The sequence below is a fragment of the Oncorhynchus kisutch genome, unplaced genomic scaffold (genome assembly GCF_002021735.2).
Source record: "Oncorhynchus kisutch isolate 150728-3 unplaced genomic scaffold, Okis_V2 Okis06b-Okis10b_hom, whole genome shotgun sequence".
Lineage (NCBI taxonomy): Eukaryota > Metazoa > Chordata > Actinopteri > Salmoniformes > Salmonidae > Oncorhynchus > Oncorhynchus kisutch.
Genome location: NW_022261983.1, coordinates 21,089,274 through 21,105,719, shown reverse-complemented (window position 1 = coordinate 21,105,719; position 16,446 = coordinate 21,089,274). Strand labels below are relative to the sequence as shown.

Here is a 16,446-nt window from a genome sequence, read left to right as displayed (position 1 = left end):
TCCAGGACCTTCAACATCTCTGTCATTATTCTGTCAGTTAGCTGTATCTCTGTCTCCTCCAGGACCTTCAACATCTCTGTCATTATTCTGTCAGTTAGCTGTATCTAACCCAGTATCTCTGTCTCCTCCAGGACCTTCAACATCTCTGTCATTATTCTGTCAGTTAGCTGTATCTCTGTCTCCTCCTGGACCTTCAACATCTCTGTCATTATTCTGTCAGTTAGCTGTATCTCTGTCTCCTCCAGGACCTTCAACATCTCTGTCATTATTCTGTCAGTTAGCAGTATCTCTGTCTCCTCCAGGACCTTCAACATCTCTGTCATTATTCTGTCAGTTAGCTGTATCTCTGTCTCCTCCAGGACCTTCAACATCTCTGTCATTATTCTGTCAGTTAGCAGTATCTGTCTCCTCCAGGACCTTCAACATCTCTGTCATTATTCTGTCAGTTAGCAGTATCTCTGTCTCCTCCAGGACCTTCAACATCTCTGTCATTATTCTGTCAGTTAGCTGTATCTAACCCAGTATCTCTGTCTCCTCCAGGACCTTCAACATCTCTGTCATTATTCTGTCAGTTAGCAGTATCTCTGTCTCCTCCAGGACCTTCAACATCTCTGTCATTATTCTGTCAGTTAGCTGTATCTCTGTCTCCTCCAGGACCTTCAACATCTCTGTCATTATTCTGTCAGTTAGCTGTATCTCTGTCTCCTCCAGGACCTTCAACATCTCTGTCATTATTCTGTCAGTTAGCTGTATCTCTGTCTCCTCCAGGACCTTCAACATCTCTGTCATTATTCTGTCAGTTAGCTGTATCTCTGTCTCCTCCAGGACCTTCAACATCTCTGTCATTATTCTGTCAGTTAGCTGTATCTCTGTCTCCTCCAGGACCTTCAACATCTCTGTCATTATTCTGTCAGTTAGCTGTATCTCTGTCTCCTCCAGGACCTTCAACATCTCTGTCATTATTCTGTCAGTTAGCTGTATCTCTGTCTCCTCCAGGACCTTCAACATCTCTGTCATTATTCTGTCAGTTAGCTGTATCTCTGTCTCCTCCAGGACCTTCAACATCTCTGTCATTATTCTGTCAGTTAGCTGTATCTAACCCAGTATCTCTGTCTCCTCCAGGACCTTCAACATCTCTGTCATTATTCTGTCAGTTAGCTGTATCTCTGTCTCCTCCAGGACCTTCAACATCTCTGTCATTATTCTGTCAGTTAGCTGTATCTCTGTCTCCTCCAGGACCTTCAACATCTCTGTCATTATTCTGTCAGTTAGCAGTATCTCTGTCTCCTCCAGGACCTTCAACATCTCTGTCATTATTCTGTCAGTTAGCTGTATCTCTGTCTCCTCCAGGACCTTCAACATCTCTGTCATTATTCTGTCAGTTAGCAGTATCTGTCTCCTCCAGGACCTTCAACATCTCTGTCATTATTCTGTCAGTTAGCAGTATCTCTGTCTCCTCCAGGACCTTCAACATCTCTGTCATTATTCTGTCAGTTAGCAGTATCTCTGTCTCCTCCAGGACCTTCAACATCTCTGTCATTATTCTGTCAGTTAGCTGTATCTAACCCAGTATCTCTGTCTCCTCCAGGACCTTCAACATCTCTGTCATTATTCTGTCAGTTAGCAGTATCTCAGTCTCCTCCAGGACCTTCAACATCTCTGTCATTATTCTGTCAGTTAGCTGTATCTCTGTCTCCTCCAGGACCTTCAACATCTCTGTCATTATTCTGTCAGTTAGCTGTATCTCTGTCTCCTCCAGGACCTTCAACATCTGTGTCATTTACCTGTATTTAACCCCGTATCTCTGTCTCCTCCAGGACCTTCAACATCTGTGTCATTTAGCTGTATCTAACCCCGTATCTCTGTCTCCTCCAGGACCTTCAACATCTGTGTCATTTAGCTGTATCTAACCCCGTATCTCTGTCTCCTCCAGGACCTTCAACATCTGTGTCATTTAGCTGTATCTAACCCCGTATCTCTGTCTCCTCCAGGACCTTCAACATCTGTGTCATTTAGCTGTATCTAACCCCGTATCTCTGTCTCCTCCAGGACCTTCAACATCTGTGTCATTTAGCTGTATCTAACCCCGTATCTCTGTCTCCTCCAGGACCTTCAACATCTGTGTCATTTAGCTGTATCTAACCCCGTATCTCTGTCTCCTCCAGGACCTGTCCTTCAACAGCTTTGAGCAGCTGTGTATTAACTATGCTAATGAGTACCTGCAGTTCTTCTTCAATAGGATCGTCTTCAGACAGGAGCAGGTGAGAGTTATTATTCGTTATGAAGCCTTATGAAGCCTATTTGTCATCTGCCTGTCAGGAGAAGTACAGCAGGGAGCAGATCCTCTGGCAGGATGTCCTGTTATAATTGTTAGTATGCATTATGAAGCCTTATGAAGCCTTATGAAGCCTTATGAAGCCTTTATGTGGTGTGTTATTTTACATGTTGGTCATTTAGCAGACGTTCTTATCCAGAGAGACTTACAGTTACTGCGTTCAGCTGAAGATAGCTAGGTGGGACAACCACGTATCACAGGCATAGAATGCAAATAGTCTGGGTAGCCATTTGATTATCTGTTCAGGAGTCTTATGGCCTGGGGGTAGAAGCTGTTTAGAAGCCTCTTGGAGCTAGGCTTGGCGCTCAGGTACCGCTTGCCGTGCGGTAGCAGAGAGAACAATCTATGACTAGGGTGGCTGGAGTCTTTGACAATTTTTAGGGCCTTCCTCTGACACAGCCTGGTATAGAGGTCCTGGATGGCAGGAAGCTTGGCCCCAGTGATGTACTGGGCCGTTCGCATTACCCTCTGTAGTGCCTTGCGGTCGGATGCTGAGTAGTTGCCATACCAGGCAGTGATGCAACCATTCAGGATGCTCTCAATGGTGCAGCTGTATAATTATCCTTTTGAGGATCTGAGGACCCATGACAAATCTTTTCAGTCTCCTGAGGGGGAATAGGGTTTGTCGTGCCCTCTTCACAACTGTCTTGGTGTGCTTGGACCATGTTTGTTGGTGATGTGGAGACCAAGGAACTTGAAGCTCTCAACCTGCTCCACTACAGCCCTGTCGATGGGAATGGGATTATGCTCGGTCCTCCTTTTCCTGTGTTCCACAATCATCTCCTTTGTCTTGATCACGTTGAGGGAGAGGTTGTTGTCCTTGCACCACAAGGCCAGGTCTCTGATCTCCTCCCTATAGGCTGTCTCGTTGTTGTCGGTGATCAGGCCTACCACTGTTGTGGCATCGGCAAACTTAATGATGGTGTTGGAGTCGTGCCAAGCCGTGCAGTCATGAGTGAACAGGGAGTACAGGATGGGACTGAGCATGCACCCCTGAGGGGCCCCTGTGTTGAGGATCAGCGTGGCAGATGTGTTGTTACCTACCCTTACCACATGGGGGCAGCCCGTCAGGAAGTCCAGGATCCAGTTGCAGTGGGAGGTGTTTAGTCCCAGGGTTCTTAGCTTAGTGATGAGCTTTGAGGGCACTATGGTGTTGAATGCTGAGCTATAGTCAATAAATAGCATTCTCACATAGGTGTTCCTTTTGTCCAGGTGGGAAAGGGCAGTATGGAGTGCGATATGGATTGCATCATCTCTGGATCTGTTGGGGTGGTATCTAAATTGGAGTGGGTATAGGATTTCTGGGATAATGGTGTTGATGTGAGCCATGACCATCCTTTCAAAGCACTTCATGGCTGCAGATGTGAGTGCTATGGGTCGGCAGTCATTTAGGCAGGTCACCTTGATGTTCATGGGCACAGGGACTATGGTGGTCTGCTTAAAACATGTTGGTATTACAGACTCGGACAGGGACAGGTTGAAAATGTCAGTGAAGACACGTGCCAGTTGGTCAGCGCATGCTCTGAGTACACGTCCTGGTAATCCATCTAGCCCTGCGGCCTTGTGAATGTTGACCTGTTTAAAGGGCTTACTCATATCGGCTATGGAGAGCGTGATCACGCAGTCTTCAGTAACAGCTGGTGCTCTCGTGCCTGTTTCAGTGTTATTTGCCTTGAAGCGAGCATAGAAGTGGTTTAGCTCGTCTGGTAGGCTCGTGTCACTGGGCAGCTCTCAGCTGTGCTTCCCTATGTAGTCTGTAATGGTTTGCAAGTCCTGCCACATCCGATGAGGGTCAGAGCCGATTCAATCTTAGTCCTGTATTGACGCTATGCCTGTTTGATGGTTCGTCGGAGGGCATAGCAGGATATCTTATAAGCTTCTGGGTTAGGGTCCTGCTCCTTGAAAGTGGCAGCTCTAGCCTTTAGCTCAGTGAGGATGTTGCCTGTAATCCATGGCTTCTGGTTGGGGTATGTACGCCTGGTTACTGTGAGGACGATGTCATCGATGCACTGATGAAGCCAATGACTGGTATTGTGTACTCCTCAATGCCATTGGAAGAATGCCGGAACATGTTCCAGTCTGTGCTGCAAAACAGTCCTGTAGTTTAGCATCTGCTTCATCTGACCACTTTTTTATCGACCGAGTCACTGGTGCTTCCTGCTTTAATTTTTGCTTGTAAGCAGGAATCAGGAAGATAGCGTTATGGTCAGATTTGCCAAATGGAGGGAGAGGGAGAGGTTTGTATGCGTCTCTGTGTGTGGAGTAAAGGTGGTCTAGAATTTCCCCCCTCTGGTTGCACATTTAACATGCTGATAGAAATGAGGTAAAACTGATTTAAGTTTCCCTGCATTTAAAGTCCCCGGCCACTAGGAGCGCACCTCTGGATGAGTGTTTTCCTGTTTGCTTATGGCGGAACAGCTCATTGAGTGAGGCCTTATTGCCAGCTTCGCTCTGTGGTGCTATGTAGACAGCTACGAAAAATACAGATGAAAACTCTCTAGGTCGATAGTGTGGTCTACAGCTTATCATGAGATACTGTACCTCAGGCGAGCAAAACTTCCTTAGATATCCAAAATCTCGCCTGACGTAGAGTATTATAAGAGGGCAGTAGACTGACATGTCTTATATCAGATACTCATTGAAGAGGCAGGGTTATAAGAGGACAGGAGACTGACATGTCTTATATAAGAGACAGGGTTATAAGAGGACAGGAGACTGACATGTCTTATATAAGAGACAGGGTTATAAGAGGACAGGAGACTGACATGTCTTATATAAGAGACAGGGTTATAAGAGGACAGGAGACTGACATGTCTTATATAAGAGGCAGGGTTATAAGCGGACAGGAGACTGACATGTCTTATATAAGAGGCAGGGTTATAAGAGGACAGGACACTGACATGTCTTATATAAGAGGCAGGGTTATAAGAGGACAGGACACTGACATGTCTTATATAAGAGGCAGGGTTATAAGCGGACAGGAGACTGACATGTCTTATATAAGAGGCAGGGTTATAAGAGGACAGGAGACTGACATGTCTTATATCAGATACTCATTGAAGAGGCAGGGTTATAAGCGGACAGGACACTGACATGTCTTATATAAGAGGTAGGGTTATAAGAGGACAGTACACTGACATGTCTTATATCAGATACTCATTGAAGAGGCAGGGTTATAAGAGGACAGAAGACTGACATGTCTTATATCAGATACTCATTGAAGAGGCAGGGTTATAAGAGGACAGGACACTGACATGTCTTATATAAGAGGCAGGGTTATAAGAGGACAGGAGACTAACATGTCTTATATCAGATACACTTTGAAGAGCCAGGGTTATAAGAGGGCAGAAGGGAGCAGATCCCGTGGCAGTATGTCCTGTTCCAAAGTGTTATAATGCATTATGAAGCCTGTATGTCATGTGTCTGTCAGGAGGAGTACAACAGGGAGCAGATCCCGTGGCAGTATGTCCTGTTCCAAAGTGTTATAATGCATTATGAAGCCTGTATGTCATGTGTCTGTCAGGAGGAGTACAACAGGGAGCAGATCCCGTGGCAGGACATCCCGTTCAGCGACAACCAGTCCTGCATCGACCTCATCTCCTCTAAGCCCCATGGGATACTGAAGATCCTGGATGACCAGAGCTGCTTTCCCCAGGTACACACACACACACACACACACACACACACACACACACACACTTGACTGTGCTGAGTCATTGGTTGATGCTCTGTTCCTCTGTTGCTAGGCGACAGACCACACCTTCCTCCAGAAGTGTCATTATCACCATGGTAACAACAAGATCTACCTGAAGCCAAAGATGCCCCTCCCAGAATTCACCATCAAACACTTCGCTGGCCCAGTCACCTACCAGGTACACACACACACACACACCTGCCAGGTACAGACAACTGCCAGGTACACACACACACCTGCCAGGTACACACACACACACCTGCCAGGTACACACACACACCTGCCAGGTACACACACACACCTGCCAGGTACACACACACACACACCTGCCAGGTACACACACACACACCTGCCAGGTACACACACATACCTGCCAGGTACACACACACACTCCTGACAGGTACACACACACACCTGCCAGGAACACACACACCTGCCAGGTGAACACACACCTGCCAGGAACACACACTCCTACCAGGTACACACACACCTGCCAGGTACACACACATACCTGCCAGGTACACACACATACCTGCCAGGTACACACACACACACATCTGCCAGGTACACACACACACACACCTGCCAGGTACACACACACACACACCTGCCAGGTACACACACACACCTGCCAGCAACACACACTCCTGCCAAGTACACACACACACCTGCCAGGAACACACACACACACACACACCTGCCAGGTACACGCACACACCTGCCAGGAACACACACACTCCTACCAGGTGAACACACACCTGCCAGGAACACACACTCCTACCAGGTACACACACACCTGCCAGGTACACACACATACCTGCCAGGTACACACACACACACACACACACATCTGCCAGGTACACACACACACACACCTGCCAGGTACACACACACACACACCTGCCAGGTACACACACACACCTGCCAGCAACACACACTCCTGCCAAGTACACACACACACCTGCCAGGAACACACACACACACACACACACACCTGCCAGGTACACGCACACACCTGCCAGGAACACACACACTCCTACCAGGTACACACACACCTGCCAGGTACACACATACCTGCCAGGTACACACACACACACATCTGCCAGGTACACACACACACACACCTGCCAGGAACACACACACACCTGCCAGGTACACACACACACCTGCCAGGAACACACACACACACCTGCCAGGTACACACACACACACACTCCTAACAGGTACACACACACACCTGCCAGGTACACACACACACACACACTCCTAACAGGTACACACACACACCTGCCAGGTACACACACACACAGTCCTAACAGGTACACACACACACCTGCCAGGTAACACACACCTATAGTTGTGGGTAGTGTGTATGTAGTGAATCCCGATGAGACCCAACAGGATGAGAGCAGAATCAGCTTCCCCAACGCAGCTCGTTGGTTGGATGATGTTCCCATTTATTGTGAATATTAAAAAACTAAAATGAAAAGCTTTTGGTGAACTAACACTCCTCCTTACTAGCATGGTGAACTAACACTCCTCCTTACTAGCATGGTGAACTAACACTCCTCCTTACTAGCATGGTGAACTAACACTCCCCCTTACTGGCATGGTGAACTAACACTCCTCCTTACTAGCATGGTGAACTAACACTCCTCCTTAGTAGCATGGTGAACTAACACTCCTCCTTACTGGCATGGTGAACTAACACTCCTCCTTACTGGCATGGTGAACTAACACTCCTCCTTACTAGCATGGTGAACTAACACTCCTCCTTACTAGCATGGTGAACTAACACTCCTCCTTACTGGCATGGTGAACTAACACTCCTCCTTACTAGCATGGTGAACTAACACTCCTCCTTACTGGCATGGTGAACTAACACTCCTCCTTACTAGCATGGTGAACTAACACTCCTCCTTACTAGCATGGTGAACTAACACTCCTCCTTACTAGCATGGTGAACTAACACTCCTCCTTACTGGCATGGTGAACTAACACTCCTCCTTACTGGCATGGTGAACTAACACTCCTCCTTACTAGCATGGTGAACTAACACTCAGAGTTCTCCTCCTTACTAGCATGGTGAACTAACACTCCTCCTTACTAGCATGGTGAACTAACACTCCTCCTTACTAGCATGGTGAACTAACACTCCTCCTTACTAGCATGGTGAACTAACACTCCTCCTTACTGGCATGGTGAACTAACACTCCTCCTTACTGGCATGGTGAACTAACACTCCTCCTTACTGGCATGGTGAACTAACACTCCTCCTTACTAGCATGGTGAACTAACACTCAGAGTTCTCCTCCTTACTAGCATGGTGAACTAACACTCCTCCTTACTGGCATGGTGAACTAACACTCCTCCTTACTAGCATGGTGAACTAACACTCCTCCTTACTAGCATGGTGAACTAACACTCCTCCTTACTAGCATGGTGAACTAACACTCCTCCTTACTAGCATGGTGAACTAACACTCCTCCTTACTGGCATGGTGAACTAACACTCCTCCTTACTGGCATGGTGAACTAACACTCCTCCTTACTAGCATGGTGAACTAACACTCCTCCTTACTAGCATGGTGAACTAACACTCCTCCTTACTGGCATGGTGAACTAACACTCCTCCTTACTAGCATGGTGAACTAACACTCCTCCTTACTAGCATGGTGAACTAACACTCCTCCTTACTAGCATGGTGAACTAACACTCCTCCTTACTAGCATGGTGAACTAACACTCCTCCTTACTAGCATGGTGAACTAACACTCCTCCTTACTAGCATGGTGAACTAACACTCCTCCTTACTAGCATGGTGAACTAACACTCCTCCTTACTGGCATGGTGAACTAACACTCCTCCTTACTAGCATGGTGAACTAACACTCCTCCTTACTGGCATGGTGAACTAACACTCCTCCTTACTGGCATGGTGAACTAACACTCCTCCTTACTGGCATGGTGAACTAACACTCCTCCTTACTAGCATGGTGAACTAACACTCCTCCTTACTAGCATGGTGAACTAACACTCCTCCTTACTGGCATGGTGAACTAACACTCCTCCTTACTAGCATGGTAAACTAACACTCCTCCTTACTGGCATGGTGAACTAACACTCCTCCTTACTGGCATGGTGAACTAACACTCCTCCTTACTAGCATGGTGAACTAACACTCCTCCTTACTAGCATGGTGAACTAACACTCAGAGTTCTCCTCCTTACTGGCATGGTGAACTAACACTCCTCCTTACTAGCATGGTGAACTAACACTCCTCCTTACTAGCATGGTGAACTAACACTCCTCCTTACTAGCATGGTGAACTAACACTCCTCCTTACTGGCATGGTGAACTAACACTCCTCCTTACTAGCATGGTGAACTAACACTCCTCCTTACTGGCATGGTGAACTAACACTCCTCCTTACTAGCATGGTGAACTAACACTCCTCCTTACTAGCATGGTGAACTAACACTCCTCCTTACTAGCATGGTGAACTAACACTCCTCCTTACTGGCATGGTGAACTAACACTCCTCCTTACTAGCATGGTGAACTAACACTCCTCCTTACTAGCATGGTGAACTAACACTCCTCCTTACTGGCATGGTGAACTAACACTCAGAGTTCTCCTCCTTACTGGCATGGTGAACTAACACTCCTCCTTACTAGCATGGTGAACTAACACTCCTCCTTACTGGCATGGTGAACTAACACTCAGAGTTCTCCTCCTTACTGGCATGGTGAACTAACACTCCTCCTTACTAGCATGGTGAACTAACACTCCTCCTTACTGGCATGGTGAACTAACACTCCTCCTTACTGGCATGGTGAACTAACACTCAGAGTTCTCCTCCTTACTAGCACTGACTCTGATGATAGCTACTTTACTGAGGAAAATGGACTGACTATGATACTGTACGTGGTTGTCCCACCTAGCTATCTTCAGAGGAATGCACTAACTAAGTGTCTGGATAAGAACGTCTGTTAAATGACTAACATGTTAATGTAACTAAGTCTCTGGATAAGAACGTCTGTTAAATGACTAACATGTTAATGTAACTGAGTCTCTCTGGATAAGAACGTCTGTTAAATGACTAACATGTTAATATAACTGAGTCTCTGGATAAGAACGTCTGTTAAATGACTAACATGTTAATGTAACTGAGTCTCTGGATAAGAACGTCTGTTAAATGACTAACATGTTAATGTAACTGAGTCTCTCTGGATAAGAACGTCTGTTAAATGACTAACATGTTAATGTAACTGAGTCTCTCTGGATAAGAACGTCTGTTAAATGACTAACATGTTAATGTAACTGAGTCTCTCTGGATAAGAACGTCTGTTAAATGACTAACATGTTAATGTAACTGAGTCTCTGGATAAGAACGTCTGTTAAATGACTAACATGTTAATGTAACTGAGTCTCTCTGGATAAGAACGTCTGTTAAATGACTAACATGTTAATGTAACTGAGTCTCTCTGGATAAGAACGTCTGTTAAATGACTAACATGTTAATGTAACTGAGTCTCTGGATAAGAACGTCTGTTAAATGACTAACATGTTAATGTAACTGAGTCTCTCTGGATAAGAACGTCTGTTAAATGACTAACATGTTAATGTAACTGAGTCTCTGGATAAGAACGTCTGTTAAATGACTAACATGTTAATGTAACTGAGTCTCTGGATAAGAACGTCTGTTAAATGACTAACATGTTAATGTAACTGAGTGTCTGGATAAGAACGTCTGTTAAATGACTAACATGTTAATGTAACTGAGTCTCTGGATAAGAACGTCTGTTAAATGACTAACATGTTAATGTAACTAAGTCTCTCTGGATAAGAACGTCTGTTAAATGACTAACATGTTAAATGACTAACATGTTAATGTAACTGAGTCTCTGGATAAGAACGTCTGTTAAATGACTAACATGTTAATGTAACTGAGTCTCTGGATAAGAACGTCTGTTAAATGACTAACATGTTAATGTAACTGAGTCTCTGGATAAGAACGTCTGTTAAATGACTAACATGTTAATGTAACTGAGTCTCTGGATAAGAACGTCTGTTAAATGACTAACATGTTAATGTAACTAAGTCTCTCTGGATAAGAACGTCTGTTAAATGACTAACATGTTAAATGACTAACATGTTAATGTAACTGAGTCTCTGGATAAGAACGTCTGTTAAATGACTAACATGTTAATGTAACTGAGTCTCTGGATAAGAACGTCTGTTAAATGACTAACATGTTAATGTAACTGAGTCTCTCTGGATAAGAACGTCTGTTAAATGACTAACATGTTAATGTAACTGAGTCTCTCTGGATAAGAACGTCTGTTAAATGACTAACATGTTAATGTAACTGAGTCTCTGGATAAGAACGTCTGTTAAATGACTAACATGTTAATGTAACTGAGTCTCTCTGGATAAGAACGTCTGTTAAATGACTAACATGTTAATGTAACTGAGTCTCTGGATAAGAACGTCTGTTAAATGACTAACATGTTAATGTAACTGAGTCTCTGGATAAGAACGTCTGTTAAATGACTAACATGTTAATGTAACTAAGTCTCTGGATAAGAACGTCTGTTAAATGACTAACATGTTAATGTAACTGAGTCTCTCTAGATAAGAACGTCTGTTAAATGACTAACATGTTAATGTAACTGAGTGTCTGGATAAGAACGTCTGTTAAATGACTAACATGTTAATGTAACTGAGTGTCTGGATAAGAACGTCTGTTAAATGACTAACATGTTAATGTAACTGAGTCTCTGGATAAGAACGTCTGTTAAATGACTAACATGTTAATGTAACTGAGTCTCTGGATAAGAACGTCTGTTAAATGACTAACATGTTAATGTAACTGAGTCTCTGGATAAGAACGTCTGTTAAATGACTAACATGTTAATGTAACTGAGTGTCTGGATAAGAACGTCTGTTAAATGACTAACATGTTAATGTAACTGAGTCTCTGGATAAGAACGTCTGTTAAATGACTAACATGTTAATGTAACTAAGTCTCTGGATAAGAACGTCTGTTAAATGACTAACATGTTAATGTAACTGAGTCTCTGGATAAGAACGTCTGTTAAATGACTAACATGTTAATGTAACTAAGTCTCTCTGGATAAGAACGTCTGTTAAATGACTAACATGTTAAATGACTAACATGTTAATGTAACTGAGTCTCTGGATAAGAACGTCTGTTAAATGACTAACATGTTAATGTAACTGAGTCTCTGGATAAGAACGTCTGTTAAATGACTAACATGTTAATGTAACTGAGTCTCTGGATAAGAACGTCTGTTAAATGACTAACATGTTAATGTAACTGAGTCTCTGGATAAGAACGTCTGTTAAATGACTAACATGTTAATGTAACTAAGTCTCTCTGGATAAGAACGTCTGTTAAATGACTAACATGTTAATGTAACTGAGTCTCTGGATAAGAACGTCTGTTAAATGACTAACATGTTAATGTAACTAAGTCTCTCTGGATAAGAACGTCTGTTAAATGACTAACATGTTAAATGACTAACATGTTAATGTAACTGAGTCTCTGGATAAGAACGTCTGTTAAATGACTAACATGTTAATGTAACTGAGTCTCTGGATAAGAACGTCTGTTAAATGACTAACATGTTAATGTAACTGAGTCTCTGGATAAGAACGTCTGTTAAATGACTAACATGTTAATGTAACTGAGTCTCTGGATAAGAACGTCTGTTAAATGACTAACATGTTAATGTAACTAAGTCTCTCTGGATAAGAACGTCTGTTAAATGACTAACATGTTAAATGACTAACATGTTAATGTAACTGAGTCTCTGGATAAGAACGTCTGTTAAATGACTAACATGTTAATGTAACTGAGTCTCTCTGGATAAGAACGTCTGTTAAATGACTAACATGTTAATGTAACTGAGTCTCTCTGGATAAGAACGTCTGTTAAATGACTAACATGTTAATGTAACTGAGTCTCTGGATAAGAACGTCTGTTAAATGACTAACATGTTAATGTAACTGAGTCTCTCTGGATAAGAACGTCTGTTAAATGACTAACATGTTAATGTAACTGAGTCTCTGGATAAGAACGTCTGTTAAATGACTAACATGTTAATGTAACTGAGTCTCTGGATAAGAACGTCTGTTAAATGACTAACATGTTAATGTAACTGAGTCTCTCTGGATAAGAACGTCTGTTAAATGACTAACATGTTAATGTAACTGAGTCTCTGGATAAGAACGTCTGTTAAATGACTAACATGTTAATGTAACTGAGTCTCTCTGGATAAGAACGTCTGTTAAATGACTAACATGTTAAATGACTAATATGTTAATGTAACTGAGTCTCTGGATAAGAACGTCTGTTAAATGACTAACATGTTAATGTAACTGAGTCTCTGGATAAGAACGTCTGTTAAATGACTAACATGTTAATGTAACTGAGTCTCTCTGGATAAGAACGTCTGTTAAATGACTAACATGTTAAATGACTAACATGTTAATGTAACTGAGTCTCTGGATAAGAACGTCTGTTAAATGACTAACATGTTAATGTAACTGAGTCTCTCTGGATAAGAACGTCTGTTAAATGACTAACATGTTAAATGACTAACATGTTAATGTAACTGAGTCTCTGGATAAGAACGTCTGTTAAATGACTAACATGTTAATGTAACTGAGTCTCTAGATAAGAACGTCTGTTAAATGACTAACATGTTAATGTAACTGAGTCTCTCTGGATAAGAACGTCTGTTAAATGACTAACATGTTAATGTAACTGAGTCTCTGGATAAGAACGTCTGTTAAATGACTAACATGTTAATGTAACTGAGTCTCTCTGGATAAGAACGTCTGTTAAATGACTAACATGTTAATGTAACTGAGTCTCTGGATAAGAACGTCTGTTAAATGACTAACATGTTAATGTAACTGAGTCTCTGGATAAGAACGTCTGTTAAATGACTAACATGTTAATGTAACTGAGTCTCTCTGGATAAGAACGTCTGTTAAATGACTAACATGTTAAATGACTAACATGTTAAATGACCAAACATCCCATATTACACAACACAGTAAATGAGACAGACCAAAACATCCCATATTACACAACACAGTAAATGAGACAGACCAAACATCCCATATTACACAACACAGTAAATGAGACAGACCAAAACATCCCATATTACACAACACAGTAAATGAGACAGACCAAAACATCCCATATTACACAACACAGTAAATGAGACAGACCAAAACATCCCATATTACACAACACAGTAAATGAGACAGACCAAAACATCCACATATTGACACAACACAGTAAATGAGACAGACCAAACATCCCATATTACACAACACAGTAAATGAGACAGACCAAAACATCCCATATTACACAACACCAGTAAATGAGACAGACCAAAACATCCCATATTACACAACACAGTAAATGAGACAGACCAAAGCATCCCATATTACCCAACACAGTAAATGAGACAGACCAAAACATCCCATATTACACAACACAGTAAATGAGACAGACCAAACATCCCTATTACACAACACAGTAAATGAGACAGACCAAAACATCCATATTACACAACACAGTAAATGAGACAGACCAAAACATCCCATATTACACAACACAGTAAATGAGACAGACCAAAACATCCCATATTACACAACACAGTAAATGAGACAGACCAAAACATCCCATATTACACAACACAGTAAATGAGACAGACCAAAACATCCCATATTACACAACACAGTAAATGAGACAGACCAAAACATCCCATATTACACCACACAGTAAATGAGACAGACCAAAACATCCCATATTACACAACACAGTAAATGAGACAGACCAAAACATCCCATATTACACAACACAGTAAATGAGACAGACCAAAACATCCCATATTACACAACACAGTAAATGAGACAGACCAAAACATCCCATATTACACAACACAGTAAATGAGACAGACCAAAACATCCCATATTACACAACACAGTAAATGAGACAGACCAAAACATCCCATATTACACAACACAGTAAATGAGACAGACCAAAACATCCCATATTACACAACACAGTAAATGAGACAGACCAAAACATCCCATATTACACAACACAGTAAATGAGACAGACCAAAACATCCCATATTACCCAACACAGTAAATGAGACAGACCAAAACATCCCATATTACACAACACAGTAAATGAGACAGACCAAAACATCCCATATTACACAACACAGTAAATGAGACAGACCAAAACATCCCATATTACACAACACAGTAAATGAGACAGACCAAAACATCCCATATTACACAACACAGTAAATGAGACAGACCAAAACATCCCATATTACACAACACAGTAAATGAGACAGACCAAAACATCCCATATTACACAACACAGTAAATGAGACAGACCAAAACATCCCATATTACACAACACAGTAAATGAGACAGACCAAAACATCCCATATTACACAACACAGTAAATGAGACAGACCAAAACATCCCATATTACCCAACACAGTAAATGAGACAGACCAAAACATCCCATATTACACAACACAGTAAATGAGACAGACCAAAACATCCCATATTACACAACACAGTAAATGAGACAGACCAAAACATCCCATATTACACAACACAGTAAATGAGACAGACCAAAACATCCCATATTACCCAACACAGTAAATGAGACAGACCAAAACATCCCATATTACACAACACAGTAAATGAGACAGACCAAAACAGATCCGACAGTCGATGGCTTTATAATATGGTTTCTTCCTGCTCTGTACCTTCTGTCATCTCTCTGTAGGTTCACAAGTTTCTGGATAAAAACTACGACCAGGTTGGACAGCAGGTTCTCGATCTGTTCAGCCACAGCAAGAACAAGGTAGGAGGGGTTAGAGGTTAGAACCTCGACCAGGTTGGACAGCAGGTTCTCGATCTGTTCATCCACAGCAAGAACAAGGTAGGAGGGGTTAGGGGTTAGAGGTTAGGGGTTAGGGGTTAGAGGTTAGGGATTAGAACTACGACCAGGTTGGACAGCAGGTTCTCGATCTGTTCAGCAAGAACAAGGTAGGAGGGGTTAGGGGTTAGAGGTTAGGGGTTAGAACTACGACCAGGTTGGACAGCAGGTTCTCGATCTGTTCAGCCACAGCAAGAACAAGGTAGGAGGGGTTAGGGGTTAGAGGTTAAGGGTTAGAGGTTAAGGGTTAGAGGTTAGGGGTTAGAACTAGTCATGCAATGGTGTTATTAAACTAAACCAGACAATAGTTGATCTATTTACCTAGTCATAAATCATTTGGGCTGCAGGTGATAATGCTTATTGCTAACAGCACATCTGATAATATAGACCATAGGCTAGATGCATGGT

At 42.6% G+C, this 16,446-nt stretch overlaps 1 protein-coding gene across 1 annotated transcript in view; it reads left to right on the top strand.

Annotated features, from left to right (window-relative positions):
* The window catches only part of LOC109886807 (unconventional myosin-XV-like), a 202,711-nt gene that overhangs the window by 51,086 nt on the left and 135,179 nt on the right, over positions 1-16,446 (top strand). Inside the window, exons 14-17 of the mRNA XM_031813775.1 lie at positions 2,166-2,261; positions 5,859-5,990; positions 6,082-6,207; positions 15,886-15,963. Of these exons, the coding sequence (XP_031669635.1) occupies positions 2,166-2,261; positions 5,859-5,990; positions 6,082-6,207; positions 15,886-15,963 (432 nt within the window). The remainder of the gene's footprint in view (positions 1-2,165; positions 2,262-5,858; positions 5,991-6,081; positions 6,208-15,885; positions 15,964-16,446) is intronic.